This window comes from Convolutriloba macropyga, chromosome 4 (genome assembly GCF_964194025.1).
Source record: "Convolutriloba macropyga chromosome 4, txConMacr16.3, whole genome shotgun sequence".
Classification (NCBI taxonomy): domain Eukaryota; kingdom Metazoa; phylum Xenacoelomorpha; order Acoela; family Convolutidae; genus Convolutriloba; species Convolutriloba macropyga.
The window spans coordinates 31,559,633-31,579,932 of record NC_134471.1 but is presented as its reverse complement, the minus strand read 5'-3'; the positions used below and the strand labels follow the sequence as shown (position 1 = coordinate 31,579,932).

General features: G+C 38.0%; 1 protein-coding gene across 1 annotated transcript in view; it reads right to left on the bottom strand.

Annotated features, from left to right (window-relative positions):
- Window positions 1-1,117: 1,117 nt before the first annotated feature.
- LOC142337615 (syntaxin-16-like) overlaps window positions 1,118-20,300 on the bottom strand; it is a 56,156-nt gene continuing 36,973 nt past the window's right edge. The window contains exons 2-3 of the mRNA XM_075386969.1: window positions 7,208-7,447; window positions 1,118-1,919 (exon numbers count right to left, since the gene is read on the bottom strand). Of these exons, the coding sequence (XP_075243084.1) occupies window positions 1,233-1,919; window positions 7,208-7,441 (921 nt within the window). The 5' untranslated portion in view covers window positions 7,442-7,447 and the 3' untranslated portion in view covers window positions 1,118-1,232. The remainder of the gene's footprint in view (window positions 1,920-7,207; window positions 7,448-20,300) is intronic.

Below are 20,300 nucleotides of genomic sequence, written 5' to 3'. Positions count from 1 at the left end.
ACTTGCGTCAGCTAAAAATTCAAAGCCGGTAGAAGACCAAAAACAACTCGAAGCGTCGTGCATTATATTCGGTGGAGGGGGTAGGTGTGGTGTAGGTAGTTGGGGTTGGGGGTAGATGGGATAGTGGAGCAGGGGGGGGGGCAGGTACGTAGGTGGGGGAGAGGTAGTTATGTGGGGGAGGTAGGTATATGAGGAGGTGTGGGGTCTGTAGTTTAGATACGTCGGGGTGACATATATAGGATCAAAAAACCTGAAAATGGCCTGTTACCTTGAATATGATCGGCAGTTCCTAATTACTATACATTACCAATTGAGCTACTCTTGAAGCCCAAGGTTCAAAATCAGAAGTCAAAAATCAAAAACAGGTAAATGCTTGAAACGAAAGAAGTCAAAATTCAAGTCATGAACAAACTTGCTCCGGCTAAAAAACCTGTAGAATACCATTACTCTTTTTCGGGTCGTAAAAAACCGTCAGAATACCAATACTCCTCTTCGAGTCGTCGCAAAGGCACACGTTTACAATAATTGCTTCTCATTCGATAGTAATTAATCGACTAATGTCGAGCTTATTAATCTCAAACGACTTGCGAGCGATTCGCTTCGTCAATATCAGGCTGCGGCTTAGGGAGTCTTGATTAAACTTAATTGAAGGAGGGTAGAGCGGGAGGGTGAAGGAGGGTGTCAAACTCTGAAAAACAACCCTTCAAACCATGAATTTAGGCAAATCGCATACTTAGACTAGTAAGGCTCTAAGAGATTTGCTCAGCGGCTTAATGCCAGATCAAAAGTCCAGACGAAAAAAAAACTATCAGACAAATCAGTAGTACGAAAAAGAAAATGAGGACCAATACAATTGCTAAAAACTTTTTTTGAAACCAATTTATAACCATACAGTTATTCACCTAAATATTTGCCAGATCACTCAGAGCAAAAAGAACGGAATTTATTCAGCGACAAATTTTCGAAGCAATAGGTCATAAATTTTCCTTTATTCATCCACGTGTTCTCACAACGTCCTATAAGCATTACAACATCACTCACGTTCTTAAAACATATTTGTACTATACGAAGCTTAGCAACTTCTGTACCAAAAACTTCTTTCTGTTCAGATTAAACCTTATTTGAACATAGAGTCAATTATCAAAGCCAATTATATACAACGACAAATGCAAATTAAGCTTTAATTTATACATCCTTAAATAGATATGTCCACAAATAGGAATTCAAAATATTTAAAATTTAGTTGCCATTAGAAGTACAAACATAACTGAAGCTATAATACCCAAAACAATAATGCACATCATTTTCCTATTTTTCTTTTGATAAGTCTCCGCTTTCTGGAGTTGTTTCAATCCCTGTTCAGTACGAAATGAAGCATGCTCAACGTTATAATCAATTCTGTCAAGCACCGTTCCTTGGTCAACTATCATTTGAGCCAAATCCCTGAAAATACTGTTCAGTTCTGTAATAGATTGCACTATGTTAGAGATCTCGCGTTCTCTTTCTTCAACCATGTCTGTGTTATCCATCAAAGCTTGCATTTGAGCATCAGAAAAACCTTGGTCATATGAAGAGTATCTATCATCGGCATTACTATCCAACGGCTCAAAGGCGAAGAACCTTGATCTCTCCTCTCTTGACTTTAACTTCTTCAAATAATCAGATTGTGCTTGTTTGAATTGTGTAGAGAGTGTTTGCAAACTTGAAGCTAATGATGACACCACGTTTTTGGCCAGCTTGCGATCTTGAAAGTTGAACTTGACATCGGTAGCACATCTATTGATGGTTTGAATGCACTTTTGACAATGTAGAAACATTTGGGTTATTTCTTGGGTCAAGGCCTCGATCCCATGATCCGAGGAAAAATCGTCATCTAAACTTGGCCTGTTGATGTGTTTGTCATGCATGGACTGCAATTCCTGTCAACAATCAATAATTTTAAAAAGAGGGCTCATGTGATTGTGGCACTGTTCCTAGTTCCGTTTGTCTCAAGAAAAGTTTTCAGGGCAGTTCTGCCTAAATTGATTTATAACGCGCCTTTGAAGCACACAAAGATCACTTTCCTCTATAAATGGATCTACAAAATATCAAAAACGTTCTGAAATGAAGCAGCTATTGAAATGTAATCAGAAAGGCATTTCTAGAGAAACTAAATTAACAAAAAGTCCATTAAAAATTACAAACCATGTATAAAAATGGTTCCCAAAACAACCAAACTCAAGGCATGTAGAAAATGTGCCCCAAAAATGTCCTTTGCAAAGATTAAAGATTTAAAAGTTTGAAAAATTAAACAAAAAATGGGGAGTAGGCTGCATCAAAATCCGTGCCTAATGGAAGATATATGCATGTGAGCCAACGTGCAATGGAACCCATAAAACAACTAAAGCAACGAAAGAATTAATTTGAAAATAAAGTACATTTCACAAATCAAATAATGGTTTGCCAGACAGTTATATGGAATCATCCTCAGCTTCAGAAACTAACATACACAAGTCAAGTGCGAAAACAATATTTTACAACAGTCAGAAGAAAAACGATTAACCCATAAAGTTTTTGTCGAACATATTAAGCAATGTTGTAAAGCGTCAAATAGCTCTGCCATCACATTCTTCAGATTTTTAAACATACCCAGCAGATTGCCGGAAAATAGCCGCCGTTGATTCCCATAACTCTATTGGGATTGAAAGAAAAGAAAATATCAACAAAAATTGATTTTTGTATATAAACATTTTTAAGTGCAATATATTTTAATGTCATTTCGTAATTGAACATACTCCTGTCTCTCAGAGAGAGGCGACAGGGTCTAGTATTAATACAAATAAGCTTTATAGATAGTAACTAAAACTTATGAGAACAAAGTTCAAGTACCGGGCATCTAAAAATGGGCTTTATGGGTTTATCCTGTTTCTATTTCTGACTTTGATTTTTTAATACTGACTCTTTTCATTTTGAATTGCTTTGCTAAGCAGCTGCTGTTTAAAAGGACTTTGAGTAGAGTGACAGAAGAGTGAAACTAGCCTAGAGAAGTCAAAAAGATTTCACGCAAAATGTCGAAAAAGAGGCAAAATGGGTAAAGCGAAAAAAAGTTCGACGAAGTAAAAAAACATAGCACGACAAGTCCTGGCATACAATTCAATGAATTTTCACTGACCAAACACAAAACTAGACAAAGAACGGTCTATGAATGGATTGGGAAAACCATTTAGAAAAAAAATCCGATCCAAAAAATCGAAAAAACAGTAAAAATCAAAGTGAAATTGCCGCATGTGAACAAAAAACCACTAGCGAGAAAGCGAATTTTTGTTCAAACCCCGTTTTCTCACTCTACTTTAAATTTAGAGCAAAAAATTTTCACCCCGCAAAACCACTCGCTTGTTCGCTCCACTTCCTGTTTCGGCGTGACCAAAATCACTACTCCAATTTGACTTCAAAAATCATGAAAATGTGTGAACAGATCTTAAAAAACATAGCCGGAAGAATTCCGGAAATGACTCGAAGTGAAAATTTATTTAAACGCCATCCAACTACTCATCAAACAAAACGTGCCTTCACTAATTTATGATTATCTTGAAACAAAGTCATGAAACAAAAAAGTAAAAACAAAATCAAATCTGTTAAAATATGATAAAAAATCTGATCAAATTTTGTTATAAATTGAGATCCCGAAAAAACTATCTCTGCCAAAATAACTTCACGAAAACAACTAGTACTTACTTATTCCACTGAGGTGAATTTTGAAAAAAAAATACTTTAGGCTAAATTATGAAAAGAAAGCTCTTAAAAACAACTTTCACTGAAAAACTGGAAAAAGTTATCAAATTCTTTAAAATTTCAAAAGCATATAAATCCAAAGAAAAATTACCATCAGCCAATAGGGTATCCAGATGCTCACAAAACAATAGGCACGTCATAATAGGCTAAGAAAATTATCTAAAAACAGAAAAAACGAAAAACGGCAAGAAATTACGAAAAATAGTTCCAATTTTCGCCATTTTTTTTTGTCATATTTTTCAACAAAAAAAAGATTCTTACCCATAAAACTAGAACCAATTGTTATCATAAATTTGCTCAAGTAGAAGGGTTTCTTCAATACCCATTTGAGCCAGTAAAACAAAATAATCGTCAAAAAAACGAAAATTAGCCCGAAAATCAGCCAAATACATAAAAAAACCTCCGAATAATCATAAAATTCACACGAATTTCCAAAAACCTTCAAAGCACTACCAAAACCAGCCTGAAATTAAAACAAAATCATAACCAAACCTCTTAACCAAAATAAATGGAAAAAAACTGCTTTAAAATGCCGCACGTGAACAAAAAAATTTCGCTCGCTTAGAGAAAATTTTTTCACACATCAATTTCTCGCTCTCTCAAAGACAGCGGTATGAACAAAAACCACTCTCTTTCCGCTCCACTCTTCACTTTTGTTCAGCACCAAAATCACTCCAAAATTTTTCACGCGTTTCATTTCCCGCTTCAAAAACCACTCCAATAAAATTGATTTAAAAAAAGGACTTCTCCAATACTCCTCTTCGAGTCGTAAAAAAGACAGCGCCCCAATACAATTCAAATTCTTTGAATTGTAAAAAAAAACAAAATAGGAGCGCTATAATAGCCGGCTGAGAAGATGAGGGCGGCTATTAAAGAGCAATGAAAACGAGAACTCGTTAAGAAAACAACCGATTAACGTCGTCGAGCGAATAGCTTTGACGACCGGCTGTCTTTGGTAGTGGTCAGCTTGGGCTTAGGGAGGCTAGCAGAAAAGGGCAATTTAGGGGGGTTGGAGCGGGGGATGGGTTGGATTGGGGTCCAAACCAACTTTGCAGCATGACTGTCTTCTTAGCAGCTTCGGCGAAGTGTCCACTTAGAGACTAACCGAATTCTAAAAGAGCTGCTCAGCAACTTAATGCCCTCAGCGTTTAACCTGTTCATCCCGTTTTTCAAGATGGAAAGTTGAATGCGTTAGACAAAAATCAATCACGCAAAAATACGCAGGATTAATATAATTGCTACAAACTTTGCTTGAGAGCAATTAAAAACAATACACTTTTCTTAGGTAACTAATTTCACGTTCTATTTGCCATTCTTTCAATATTTTATATAGAGGAAATTCTTCTCTGAGTAGAGCGATTTGTGTAAGTGAAATTTGCTGTAAATTCTGTAGAAGTGGTAGGACTACGAATGCCGGGCCTTTGGAGTGTGGCGTCCGTTGGAGTCATCTGTAAATGAAAAAGGGGTTTCTTTTGGTATGTTAGTTGTGAAAGAGGCAACAGTAGAATCTAAATAAAATTGATTGGAACAAAGGTCGAGATGGCTTGGGTGTCAGATCTTTGTCGCTCTATCGTGTGCAACACAAAATTTATTATGTTTGAATACCTTCTTAAGCTAGTACATAAACCAAAGCGCACAACTCGTTAAAATAGAAACTTCACCAGAGAAAGCGTCATTTTCAGAACAACTCCAAACGGCGGTTTAGTGAGGGGGGCTGATGTGAGGTTGGGGGGGGGGGGTGGTTGTGGGGGGGCAGGTCAACCTCTAAGAACCGCCCTTAACACCATAAATATAAGTCTCCAGAACGGTTTCTGTGAATCACATACTTGGAACAAAGGTCGAGATGACTTGGGTGTCAGATCTTTGTGGCTCTACCTTGAAGACTCATGAGCTGAAAGGTACTAAGAAAACTTAATGTCCTCTGGACGCTACCTGTTTATCCCATTTTTGAGGACGAAAAGTCAAATGGGTCAGACGAAAAATCGGTCAAGCGAAAAATCACATGAAAAAGACCAACAGGACTAATATAATTGCTTAATGCAATAAATTGATCTGCTTCTTGGTGACCGGACAATAGATCGAAAGGACAACAGATCGAAAACAGAAAAATTGGGACAATAGCTCGAAAATTAATATCCATTTTTATTGGTTGAAATTAAGCATTGTTTGCAAACTGCAATATGATTACCACATTATGGCCATGCCTTAGCGGCCCAGGGGACTTGATATGAAACTAATACAACCGAACAAAATATCACTACAGAACATGTTATATGCTGTATAATAAATGAGCGCTCAAATCTGATTGGCCAATACGCAACTTCAATAATTTAATTTTCGATCTATTGTCCCAGTTTTTGCTTTCGATCTTTCGATCTATTGTTCTAGCACCGTGCTTCTTATGAAGATTTTGTAAATGATCAAAATCAGTCTTTAAATTATCCGCGAACAGTAGTGAAAAAAATTATGCTTATTTTGTGACCGCGGTTAACGAATAGCATTTTATCAATTCGCATTGTGATAAGTTACAGAAATTGCTTCATTTTGACTTTACATACGCTCAATTTGGTATTTTTACAATTACATCGCCAATCAGAATCTAGCATTTAAAGGTAACTTGAAAGTTCCCAGCGCAAATTACCACATGCATTGTCGAACCCAGAAAATCATCTTCCAGAACCATCGGTTGACAAATTATCGCAACAATTTTTTTTCTATGCAACAGCTAAGAAATGGAACAATCCACCTAATTCCTTCGAATATTAAGCATTAAAACAATAAAACTGCAAGAGCGTTTAAAAGATATTTTGTCGACAGTAGTCTGAGTTCACCGGAATTCGAGCATTCAAGTTTTTTTTGGCGAGTAAAAAGTTGACAGAGCCCAGTAATCCGTTTTAATGTTTATGTTGAAATTATAGATACGCGCCGTTTGGATAAATATTTAACCGCTTGTATATAATCTACATTTATTCAAATTAAGGCGTTTTTCCTTCTTACATTAGTAGTAGTAGTTGAGACTTCTGGATTACGCCCAAGTAGTGTAGTCGAGACTTTAGGGCACAGCCAAGGGTGGCGGAAAACGATAGTCTAATCACTTGCTGTATGGCTTAAATTATGCAACGATTAGCACACGGTTGCTATTGCCCTCTCAAAGTTATTCCACAACTCTGCTTCGCCTGCGGCTCTGCTCTCGATGGCGACAAGAATCGCGTGGTAACATTCATTTCAACAAAAAAAACAATGACATACCTTGAATATATGCGAGGAGGTATTGTCACTGTTTTCCACCAAAGGCCTAAAAGCTTCAAAATAGAAAATTTACTATTGCTAACCCATTCACCCAATTGAAAATACAGCAGATCTTGCCAAAATTCGTAAAAATAAACGAAATCCGTGAGCTTCAATAATTATACTATCCATAAAATAAGGAATTTACCTTTAAACGCTGCTGTATTTTTGAAACGTTGTACTGTACATCTTCAACTGTATCAGACCACTCAGGTGGTGTTCCATTAGGAGCACGAGAGCCAAGCGTCCGCTCATCGTCGGCAACTAAAGCTGTTCTATCTGATATTGAAGACTCATCAACTGTTTTCGCAAAAAACTGTCGGTGTTGAATTGCATTATTTCGCATTAAGATAAAAACTTCCGTCAGAGAGCGCGTTGCCATTAACCTTGAATACAAGTTACCATGAAGCTATGAAACAAAAACTGAAAACTCAAAGACATGTGTCAGAACGAACGATTATTACACATGAAATTCCATGGATCTTTTCCGTTTGTGTTCCCCCAGCTTCGTGATTAAAAAATTTGGAACCCCTGAGGCACGTGCAAAATTTTTACAATGATTTATGTAAATAGTTTCAGATTAAAGTTGCTATACTGGGGCAGCAGTTGCGGCCATCTGATTATGAAAATTATGGATCTGTCTCATTATAGCCCACCCAGCTTAGTGGTCAGATAAGCTATAGCCCTTCAATTATGGTAATTATACCATAATGTGGGATGGGGGCTATAATTTTATGGGGGGATATAATGGGAAAGACCCAAAATTATTTTTTTGCTGTAAGTTCTTTGAATCGACCCACTCAGTCACTACCCTACTCAACTAGACGAAGGTTAGATCACGGACGTTGAGCTGTTACAGCAATTTCGTGTGGTCCGTCAATTGGCACTCAAATCTCCATTGTCAACAAGAATTTAGCCAGTCAGCTTTCTTTGACGGAACAGAAGAACCGACTTTCTGAAAGAAGGCAAAAGACATTGAAACACCAAGCGCCGGCTTCTGAATAGAGTCTTGACCACTGATTAAGTTTTCTCAGTTTGTGATCGTGCATTGATGACCTTTAAAGTATTGGTTATAGGTGCACGCAGTTATTGAGAAACTGTAGCGCTCGTGTCGTACGTTTACGAAGAAAATCAACGACAATGAACCAACTATCACTGTGTGAGTTGCATTTGTGATTTGCATTTGGAAGCAATCTGTACAGGTTCGTCTAGTGTAGCAATAAATGGCGTAAAAGAGCTTGGGGCAAACGTGTTACTCTTCTGCAAAAAGTGTGTAGAGACCGGCAAACGGCAGCGACAACTAGAGTCTGATATAGCAAAGCAAATAGAAGAATCAGTTAAAAGCCTCGAGCTCGTCAAAAAGTTGATGATTGAGCAAAAACTGACTCAAGTAGTTGAAGACCCAATTCAGGTCTCTGTAAACGAGGCATTGCAGAAAACTGAAATAAACTACGCGGATGTTGCTGCGAAATATGCCACGTTATCATCACGTGAGAAGCCAGGTGAAGGCAAGGGAAAGTCAAGCAAGTCCGTTGATCGCTGCTTTCAGTCAAGCTTTAGAGTGCAAGGGATTCTCCAGGGTCCAGAAATGTAAAGGAGTGAAACTTGTGCCAACGAACGAGAAGTTGATAGAAGTCTTGAACTCTCTTGAGTTCAGCCCGAAAATTGAGCAATAGCGACGACTGAGAAATTTCAATAAAAGTTGTTGCAATCTAAGACGTTGTTTTGAACAATGAACAATGAATATGAAGTTCTCGTGCTAGCCAGAGGCGCAGCAGAATGTCTTTTGGTTGTCCGCTATGTCTATAGACGACTCATACAACAAAAACACGTACCTGAAACTTGTCAGTCCATTGTTCTATTGGGGTATCTAAGACTCTCCTCCAAAATTCCAAGAGGTTCGGCTCTGTGAACTACGCAGGGGTGCGAAACACTATGAATCGATCGTGCGTTAACCTCGTCTGTTTCTCAAACATAAACAATTTTTGCCCTGAGTTCAACGACCACGTGGATCAATTAACTGTTGAGCATGTCCTGCTTAGATCCAGACAACGTCAAATTTTGTGTCACTGGATAACATCATCAACTTCAAACCCCTTGAAACGGTTGAAGACGTAAAAGGACATCACGGCATAGAAACCGACTCGCTATCGGAAGCTGAAAGTGACACAGTTAGAGAACAGTGTCGCAGAAGAATGTAAAAAGGATCGAAAGGCGTATCAAAAAGCGCTGATGAGCAACAGAAACACCGATGCTGTCTTCAAACACTTGAAATCTTTGAATAATTCTTCAACTTTACTTGAAGAAATCACTTGGCCTGAAAGAACATGATAGCCAACATAAAGCCGATCTTTTGCATCAGTTTTTCCTTTTAATGTTTCCTCCGAAAAAAGAGATCAACATTAAGGAAATAAATTGCAAGAATCCTGTTTTGACAAATTTCTCCGTTTCGTATAGAAAATTACAGATCCTTCTCTTATTTGACATTACAAAGACTCGTGGGTCAGATGGTTTACAACCAATCGTTTACAAGCAAACAACGGCTCAAATGATCAAAACTCTCCAAAGAGTTTTCAAGAGCATCAAGAGGTTACAAAAGACACTAAACCAGTGGAAAGTTGCGTTAGTCTCACCAATTTTCAAGAAAAGACATAAGAGCCAAGTCAACAATTACCGATCTCTGTCGCTATTATAGCCAGCAAAGTGATCAACAAATGGTTTTACGAGCTACTGATGAATCGTGTTTGTAACAACTTGTCAACGGTCAACATGGTTTTGTGAAAAAGAGATCTGTCGCAACCAACATGGTTGGTTTTTTGCAGAAACCCAATCAAGCAATAGATGACAACTCAAAAGAACAAATTGTGGCTGTCTACGCCAATTTCTCAGAAGTCTTCAATAAGGCTCCTCATTTTGAGCTGATAAAGAAAGTAGCTAATTTTTGAGTTGGAGGTTGTCTGTTAGAAGTGCTGGCGAGTTAGCTTGACGAACGCATGAAGTTCGTGACAGTGGACAATGTCTCCGCAAGGACATTTGATATTACCAGTGGTTTTCCCCTAAGTTCGCTCTTGGGGCCGCCATTGTTCTGCATTTTTGTGAATGATCTTCCAGTTGTCGTCAATTTCGGCAATCCTTTTCGGGTTGCGGATGATTTCAATTTCTTGGCAAACGGAAATCTTGAGTCAAAGATTCAATTTAACCTCGAACAAGTTGCACGAGGGTTGATAGAAAACAAAAGGGAACTGGCACAAAATAAGTGTTCTCAATTAGCCATTGAAGGACGTATACCAAGTTTTCAACTTGCTGGAGGCCCTCTAGGGTCATCAATTGCGGTAGCCGACCTTCATGTAGTTGTTAATCCTTCGCTAACACGGCCTGAGCATTTCGGAAATGGATTAAAAAGACCAACAAGTTATTTTTTATTTGAGAAGAACTGCCAAACAAAGTGAACGAGAAAATCAAGATGTGTGTGTACGAATCGTTGCTACAGCCGATTTGTAAGATTAAAGATTGAAGATGAACAACAAATTCATCTTCAATGATAGTCTCTACAATCGAACCAAAGGCAGTCAGTATCGGTACAAAATCATTGACATTGAGAGGATATTGAGTGCAATACCCAATAAAAGGGACGCTTCTATCCCGTGCTAAGACCTCAACTTTTCGTCCAAAAACTGGCAAAATTTGTTTGGCAACAGAAGAGAATAAAGCCGATTTATTGATCTGCTGGATTCCAATTTATTTCAGCAAGAATTAAAGTTTCGACCTGCTCCCGCATCTCATTGGATGTCGAAATACGATAGAAGATACCAAACCAGTGAAAATTTGCGTCAGCTTCACCGATTTTCAAGAAGGGACATAGAAGCCAAGTCGACAATTACAGATCTGTGTTGTTATTATAGCCAGCAAATTGATCGAGAAATGCTTTCACGAGCCACTGATGAATCATTTTTGTAACAACTTGTCAACGGTCATCATGGTTTTGTGGTTTTGTGAAAGAGAGATCTGCCGCAACCAACATGGTTGGCTTTTTGCAGAAACTCAATCAAGCAATAGATGACAACTCAAATGAACAAATTGTGGCTGTCTACGCCAATTTCTCAGAAGTCTTCGATAAGGCTCCTCATTTTGAGCTGATAAAGAAAGTAGCTGATGTTTGAGTGGGAGGTTGTCTGTTAGAAGTGCTGGCGAGGTAGCTTGATGAACGCATGAAGTTCGTGACAGTGGACAATGTGTCCTCAAGGACATTGGATATTAGCAGTGGTTTTCCCCTAAGTTCTCTCTTGGGGCGCCACTGTTCTGCATTTTCGTGAATGATCTTCCAGTTGTCGTCAATTTCGGCAATTTTTTTCGGGTTGCGGATGATTTCAATTTCTTGGCAAACGGAAATCTGGAGTCAGAGATTCAATCTAACCTCGAACAAGTTGCACGAGGGTTGATAGAAAACAAAAGGGAACTAGCACCAAATAAGTGTTCTCAATTAGTCATTGAAGGACGTATACCAAGTTTTCAACTTGCTGGAGGCCCTCTAGGGTCATCAATTGCGGTAGCCGACCTTCATGTAGTTGTTAATCCTTCGCTAACACGGCCTGAGCATTTCGGAAATGGATTAAAAAGACCAACAAGTTATTTTTTATTTGAGAAGAACTGCCAAACAAAGTGAACGAGAAAATCAAGATGTGTGTCTACGAATCGTTGCTACAGCCGATTTGTAAGATTAAAGATTGAAGATGAACAACAAATTCATCTTCAATGATAGTCTCTACAATCGAACCAAAGGCAGTCAGTATCGGTACAAAATCATTGACATTGAGAGGATATTGAGTGCAATACCCAATAAAAGGGACGCTTCTATCCCGTTCTAAGACCTCAACTTTTCGTCCAAAAACTGGCACAATTTGTTGGGCAACAGAAGAGAATAAAGCCGATTTATTGATCTGCTGGATTCCAGTCTATTTCAGCAAGAATTAAATTTTCGACCTGCTCCCGCATCTCATTGGATGTCGAAATACGATAAAAGATACAAAACCAGTGAAAATTTGCGTCAGCTTCACCGATTTTCAAAAAGGGACATAGAACCGAAGTCGACAATTACAGATCTGTGTTGCTATTATAGCCAGCAAAGTGATCGAGAAATGCTTTCACGAGCCACTGATGAATCATTTTTGTAACAACTTGTCAACGGTAATCATGATTTTGTGGTTTTGTGAAAGAGAGAGCTGTCGCAACCAACATGGTTGGTTTTTTGCAGAAACTCAATCAAGCAATAGATGACAACTCAAATGAACAAATTGTGGCTGTCTACGCCAATTTCTCAGAAGCCTTCGATAAGGCTCCTCATTTAGAGCTGATAAAGAAAATAGCTGATGTTTGAGTTGGAGGTTGTCTGTTAGAAGTGCTGGCGAGTTACTTTGATGAATGCATGAAGTTCGTGACAGTGGACAATGTCTCCTAAAGGACATTGGACATTACCAGTGAATTTCCCCTAAGTTCTCTCTTGGGGCCGCTACTGCTCTGCATTTTCGTGAATGATCTTCCAGTTGTCGTCAATTTCGGCAATCTTGTTTGGGTTGCGGATGGTTTCAATTTCTTGGCAGACGGAATTTTTGAGTCAGAGTTTCAATCTAACCGCGAACAAGTTTCACGAGGGGTGATGGAAAACAAGATAGAACTGGCACCAAATAAATGTTCTCAATTAGTCATTAAAGGACGTATACCAAGTTTTCTCTAGAGTCATCGAACGCAGTAACCGACCTTCGTGTAGTTGTTTGTCCTTCGCTAACACAGTCTGAGCATTTGGAAAATCGATTAAAAAAGACCAACAAGTTTTTTTGTTTGGGAAGAACTGCCGCACAAAGTGAACGAGAAAATCAAGACGTGTCTTTACGAATCGTTGCTACAGCCGATTTGAAAGATTAAAGATTTAAGATGAACAACAATTTCATCTTCGTTGATAGTCTCTACAATAGACCCAAGGGCAGTCAGTATCGGTACGAAATCATTGAATTTGAAAGGATATTGAGTGCTAAAACCAATTGCACACTGCAGAACCTAAAGGAGTTTCAAAGGATAGTAATGAAGGGGATAACGAACAACTACAAACTTAACTACGAGGAGCTTCTGTTACGAGTGGGCATACTGCCTCTCTCTATGTAGCTGCAATTGAACAGCCTGCTTTTCTTTTTGAGTTTACTTGAGCAGACGTTCTACTCCTGCCCCATTCCAAATCTGCGTGACGCAGAAGAGAGAAAAATTTACTCTTTGATCTCAGAAAGGTCAGCAATGAAAGAATCAGACATGAGTTCTTCTACCGATTGAGCCTGATGGTCAAAATTATCGGAAATGAAGTAAAGTTTTTGAATCCCATTGGTTTAAAAACCAGAATTATAAAGCTCATGAAAAATCGTTTAAACTACTTCTCAGAGCGAAACGTGTGTTGTTGCATGCGATTGCCACCTCTGCCAAGAAAAGTGGTCAAGACTCTAGTCCAACAACATGCCGAAATTACCTCAGGACAACCTGAAAGTCCATAACAAAAACAACAACAACAACAACAAATTTATTTTGTAATAACACGTGCTCTGTTTGCTGAGGGTTGCAACGCGTACTGGGGGCGGGGATGGGGCACACATGGAAAAGACCCACTTCTTTTTAGTCTAAATAGTACCAATTTTCTGCAAATTGATAAAATTAAATCTACATGGCCGTTTTTTCAGCAAAACATTTGTCTTTCTGCAGTCGGCGCATGGCTAAAAATTTTCGTTTTTGCCATGTTTCAGGTTTTTGAAGGCTTGCTGTCAATTGTTTCGTCTACATCTCTTTCAAAGAAAAGTTTTCTTTCTCTGTTTTAATTTTCTGGTATTTAGGTTGTCCTCTGGACAAGCTCTTTAAAAGTTACGTCGGTCACGTGCCTTGACAATCTGTTGATAGGTATAGTAAACCGATTTGTTGTCAGTCTAAATTATCCTTATTTTCCTCCACTTTGTTCAGTTTCACGCATCCCTGGACAATTCAAAGTCATCTCCCTCCATAGTTTTCAAGAATGTGAAAAGTTTGCGAAGAATCTCAGAATGCTGAAAATTGGCTGTAATTTCAACGATTTACAGGAAAAGTGACAGATCTGTAAAAACTACACACCAGCTTAACTGCTGGATATAGATGGAAAGTGCTTATATATAGAATTTAACATCCCCTTCTGCTGCATGGTGGCTGTGCATCAGCATGGTTTTGTAAGAAATTGTTCGGTCCCAACCAATCTTTCCTTAAAAAGATACATGACGCCCCTGACAGAGATCCCAAATTTGAGGTGGTGGCGTTCTACACAGATTTTTCTAAGCCATTGGATCAAGTAACTCACTACGAGCTCTTGAAGAAATTTGTATGAATATCAGTAGGAGGGCGTTAACTGAAGATCTTTTTCATTTACTTAATGATAAGAAAACTATTTTGTACGCTTCGAGGACACAATATCACGAACACTAACAGTGACAATTGGTGTAACTCAAAGATCACTCTTGGACCCGCTTTTCTTTTGCATCTTTGTTGATCACTTGCCGAAGCCCTCAATTTCTCAGATTAATTCCTCCTAGCAACCGTAAAAGAAACATGGGAGGTATATGAAGATGAATTTCAAAATTGGTTGCGAACCAATAAAATGGATCGTGCAGTGAAAAAAGTCGAGAAAGATAGGTTCATGGGAAAAGATATGTCCTCCAAACTAAATGATGGCCGACTACAGAACTAAGGGATATGGAAAGAACTAGGAATTCATGTGTCGACTTTACTTAGAACGTGCACGTCGAAAGGTTAATTGAAAGCCTACAAAGTTCTCTACCTACTTTGCAGGAATGTTGAAATGGGTGTACAAACAAGGATCAAACTTGGACTCTACACGTCCTTAATTCCTCTAGTGATGTTGAAAGGTTTCGTTTGCATATCGCAATTAAGAACTGATCTTAAACAGCTTGAGAAATTCTAGAAGAAATCTGTCAAATGGATCACTGGACTCAGAGATGTCAGTTCTGAAAACCAACTGAGACATCTGAAAATTTTTGTCATTGCCGATATTTCTTAAACAAAACAATATAATGCTTCTGTCAAGGATGATGAACAAAGATTCGAACTGCATTGAACTGCCAGAATTTGTGCAAAACGAAAATTGACATCTTTATGCTCGAATAAAACGTATCGAAAAAGTTGAGGAGAGTTCTTCTTCAAAAACTGTCGACTTGTAAAGAGAATGGACAAGCACGTTGAAATTGGGAACTGAAAAATAGATTAATAGCAATGATGTGACTTTTCGTTAACGAAAATTACTCTAAAAAGAACGTCGGACTTGCAACTGTTCTGTGATTGCCAGCGCTGTAGAAATAAGTGAACAATATTTAAAAACCTAATGACTTTGATTATTAACTCTGCGACGGAAGTAGCAAAACCACAACAACAACAACAACAAATGTTTTGGATCAGAGAATTTGGGAGATTATTCCAAGCCTTGACTATTTGTACTGCATTGGATTTTTGTGTAATTTCTTGTCGTGGTTTTGGAACCTGGAGTTGATATGAATTGCACATACCAATTCTTTCTTTAATGCTAAAAAAACGGGCCGCAATATTGAATTGGCTTTAGTTGGAACTAATTAGTTTCCAAACACCAATCACTTTTGACGGTTTCCGTCGATATTCAAGTCCTAGTAACTCGACTTTTTTCAATCTTGAACGTTACGTTAGATTTTTTACACTTTTCACTAATTTAATTGCTCTTCGTTTAATTTTTTCTGTCATGACCTGTTTTTTTATTTGGATACTAAATTTTATACCAAGAAACAATCTGCGCTGGCAGGAGCCATTATTATTTATGAGGGCTGATAGATTTGTTTTGAAAACAAATTTTTACTGATAACCAATGATATGCTGTTGGCTTCTCTAAAGTTTATACTAATATGTTCTTTGAATCTCAGTTTGTTACATGTCTAGTAGCCTATGTACTTTTTGGTTTTTAATTTTTGGTTGCAGCAAAATTTTGCGAAAAGGAACGACAGCTCAAAAAACATACTGCCTCTCTCTATGTAGCTGCAATTGAACAGCCTACTTTTTTTGAGTTTACCTGAGCAGACGTTCTACTCCTGCCCCATTCCAAATCTGCGAGACGCAGAAGAGAGAAAAATTTACTCTTTGATCTCAGAAAGGTTAGAAATGAAAGAATCAGACATGAGTTCTTCTACCGAATGAGCCTGATGGTCAAAATTATCGGAATTGAAGTGGAGTTTTTGAATTCTATTGGTTTAAAAACCAGAATTATAAAGCTTATGAAAAATCGTCCAAATTACTTCTCAGAGCGAAACGTGTGTTGTTGCATGCGATTGCCACCTCTGCCAAGATCAGTGGTCAAGACTCTAATCCAACAACATGGCGCAATTACCTCAGGACAACCTGAAAGTCCACAACAACAACAACAACAACAAATTTATTTTGTAATAACACGTGCTCTGTTTGCTGAGGGTTGCAACGCGTACTGGGGGCGGGGATGGGGCACACACAGAAAAGACCCACTTCTTTTTAGACTAAATAGTACCCATTTTCTGTAAATTGATAAAATTAAATCTACATGGCCGTTTTTTCAGCAAAACATTTGTCTTTCTGCAGTCGGCGCATGGCTAAAAATTTTCGCTTTTGCTATGTTTCAGGTTTTTGATAGCTTGATGTCAATTGTTTCGTCTACATCTCTTTCAAAGAAAAGTTTTCATTCTATGTTTTAATTTTCTGGTATTTAGGTTGTTCTCTGGACAAGCTCTTTAAAAGTGACGTCGGTGACGTGCCTTGACAATCTGTTGATAGGTATAGTAAACCGATCAGTTGTCAGTCTAAATTATCCTTATTTTCGTCCACTTTGTTCAGTTTCACGCATCCCTGGACATATCAAAGTCATCTCAGGACATATCAAAGTCGCGAAGAAGAATTGGACTCTCTCCATAGTCTTCAAGAATATGAAAAGTTTGCGCGAAATCCCAGAATGCTGAAAATTGGCTGTAATTTCAACGATTTACAGGAAAAGTGACAGATCTGTAAAAACTACACACCAGCTTAACTGCTGGATATAGATGGAAAGTGCTTATATATAGAATTTAACATCCCCTTCTGCTGCATGGTGACTGTGCATCAGCATGGTTTTGTAAGAAATTGGTCGGTCCCAACCAATCTTTCCTTAAAAAGATACATGACGCCCCTGACAGAGATCCCAAATTTGAGGTGGTGGCGTTCTACACAGATTTGTCTAAGCCATTCGATCAAATAACTCACTACGAGCTCTTGAAGAAATTTGTATGAATATCAGTAGGAGGGCGTTAACTGAAGATCTTTTTCATTTACTTAATGATAAGAAAACTATTTGTACGCTTCGAGGACACAATATCACGAACACTAACAGTGACAATTGGTGTAAATCAAAGATCACTCTTGGACCCGCTTTTCTTTTGCATCTTTGTTGATCACTTGCCGAAGCCCTCAATTTCTCAGATTAATTCCTCCTAGCAACCGTAAAAGAAACATGGGAGGTATATGAAGATGAATTTCAAAATTGGTTGCGAACCAATAAAATGGATCGTGCAGTGAAAAAAGTCGAGAAAGATAGGTTCATGGGAAAAGATATGTCCTCCAAACTAAATGATGGCCGACTACAGAACTAAGGGATATGGAAAGAACTAGGAATTCATGTGTCGACTTTACTTAGAACGTGCACGTCGAAAGGTTAATTGAAAGCCTACAAAGTTCTCTACCTACTTTGCAGGAATGTTGAAATGGGTGTACAAGCAAGGATCAAACTTGGACTCTACACGTCCTTAATTCCTCTAGTGATGTTGAAAGGTTTCGTTTGCATATCGCAATTAAGAACTGATCTTAAACAGCTTGAGAAATTCTAGAAGAAATCTGTCAAATGGATCACTGGACTCAGAGATGTCAGTTATGAAAACCAACTGAGACATCTGAAAATTTTGTCGTTGCCGATATTTCTTAAACAAAACAATATAATGCTTCTGTCAAGGATGATGAACAAATATTCGAACTGCATTGAACTGCCAGAATTTGTGCAAAACGAAAAATGACATCTTTATGCTCGAATAAAACGTATCGAAAAAGTTGAGGAGAGTTCTTCTTCAAAAACTGTCGACTTGTAAAGAGAATGGACAAGCACGTTGAAATTGGGAACTGAAAAATAGATTAATAGCAATGATGTGACTTTTCGTTAACGAAAATTACTCTAAAAAGAACGTGGGACTTGCAACTGTTCTGTGATTGCCAGCGCTGTAGAAATAAGTGAACAATATTTAAAAACTTAATGACTTTGATTATTAACTCTGCGACGGAAGTAGCAAAACCACAACAACAACAACAAATGTTTTGGATCAGAGAATTTGGGAGATTATTCCAAGCCTTGACTATTTGTACTGCATTGGATTTTTGTGTAATTTCTTGTCGTGGTTTTGGAACCTGGAGTTGATATGAATTGCACATACCAATTCTTTCTTTAATGCTAAAAAAACGGGCCGCAATATTGAATTGGCTTTAGTTGGAACTAATTAGTTTCCAAACACCAATAACTTTTGACGGTTTCCGTCGATATTCAAGTCCTAGTAACTCGACTTTTCTCAATCTTGAACGTTACGTTAGATTTTTTACACTTTTCACTAATTTAATTGCTCTTCGTTTAATTTTTTCTGTCATGACCTGTTTTTTTATTTGGATACTAAATTTTATACCAAGAAACAATCTGCGCTGGCAGGAGCCATTATTATTTATGAGGGCTGATAGATTTGTTTTGAAAACAAATTTTTACTGATAACCAATGATATGCTGTTGGCTTCTCTAAAGTTTATACTAATATGTTCTTTGAATCTCAGTTTGTTACATGTCTAGTAGCCTATGTACTTTTTGGTTTTTAATTTTTGGTTGCAGCAAAATTTTGCGAAAAGGAACGACAGCTCAAAAAACATACTGCCTCTCTCTATGTAGCTGCAATTGAACAGCCTACTTTTTTTGAGTTTACCTGAGCAGACGTTCTACTCCTGCCCCATTCCAAATCTGCGAGACGCAGAAGAGAGAAAAATTTACTCTTTGATCTCAGAAAGGTTAGAAATGAAAGAATCAGACATGAGTTCTTCTACCGAATGAGCCTGATGGTCAAAATTATCGGAATTGAAGTGGAGTTTTTGAATTCTATTGGTTTAAAAACCAGAATTATAAAGCTTATGAAAAATCGTCCAAATTACTTCTCAGAGCGAAACGTGTGTTGTTGCATGCGATTGCCACCTCTGCCAAGATCAGTGGTCAAGACTCTAATCCAACAACATGGCGCAATTACCTCAGGACAACCTGAAAGTCCACAACAACAACAACAACAACAAATTTATTTTGTAATAACACGTGCTCTGTTTGCTGAGGGTTGCAACGCGTACTGGGGGCGGGGATGGGGCACACACAGAAAAGACCCACTTCTTTTTAGACTAAATAGTACCCATTTTCTGTAAATTGATAAAATTAAATCTACATGGCCGTTTTTTCAGCAAAACATTTGTCTTTCTGCAGTCGGCGCATGGCTAAAAATTTTCGCTTTTGCTATGTTTCAGGTTTTTGATAGCTTGATGTCAATTGTTTCGTCTACATCTCTTTCAAAGAAAAGTTTTCATTCTATGTTTTAATTTTCTGGTATTTAGGTTGTTCTCTGGACAAGCTCTTTAAAAGTGACGTCGGTGACGTGCCTTGACAATCTGTTGATAGGTATAGTAAACCGATCAGTTGTCAGTCTAAATTATCCTTATTTTCGTCCACTTTGTTCAGTTTCACGCATCCCTGGACATATCAAAGTCATCTCAGGACATATCAAAGTCGCGAAGAAGAAATGGACTCTCTCCATAGTCTTCAAGAATATGAAAAGTTTGCGCAAAATCTCAGAATGCTGAAAATTGGCTGTAATTTCAACGATTTACAGGAAAAGTGACAGATCTGTAAAAACTACACACCAGCTTAACTGCTGGATATAGATGGAAAGTGCTTATTAATAGAATTTAACATCCCCTTCTGCTGCATGGTGACTGTGCATCAGCATGGTTTTGTAAGAAATTGTTCGGTCCCAACCAATCCTTCCTTAAAAAGATACATGACGCCCCTGACAGAGATCCCAAATTTGAGGTGGTGGCGTTCTACACAGATTTTTCTAAGCCATTGGATCAAGTAACTCACTACGA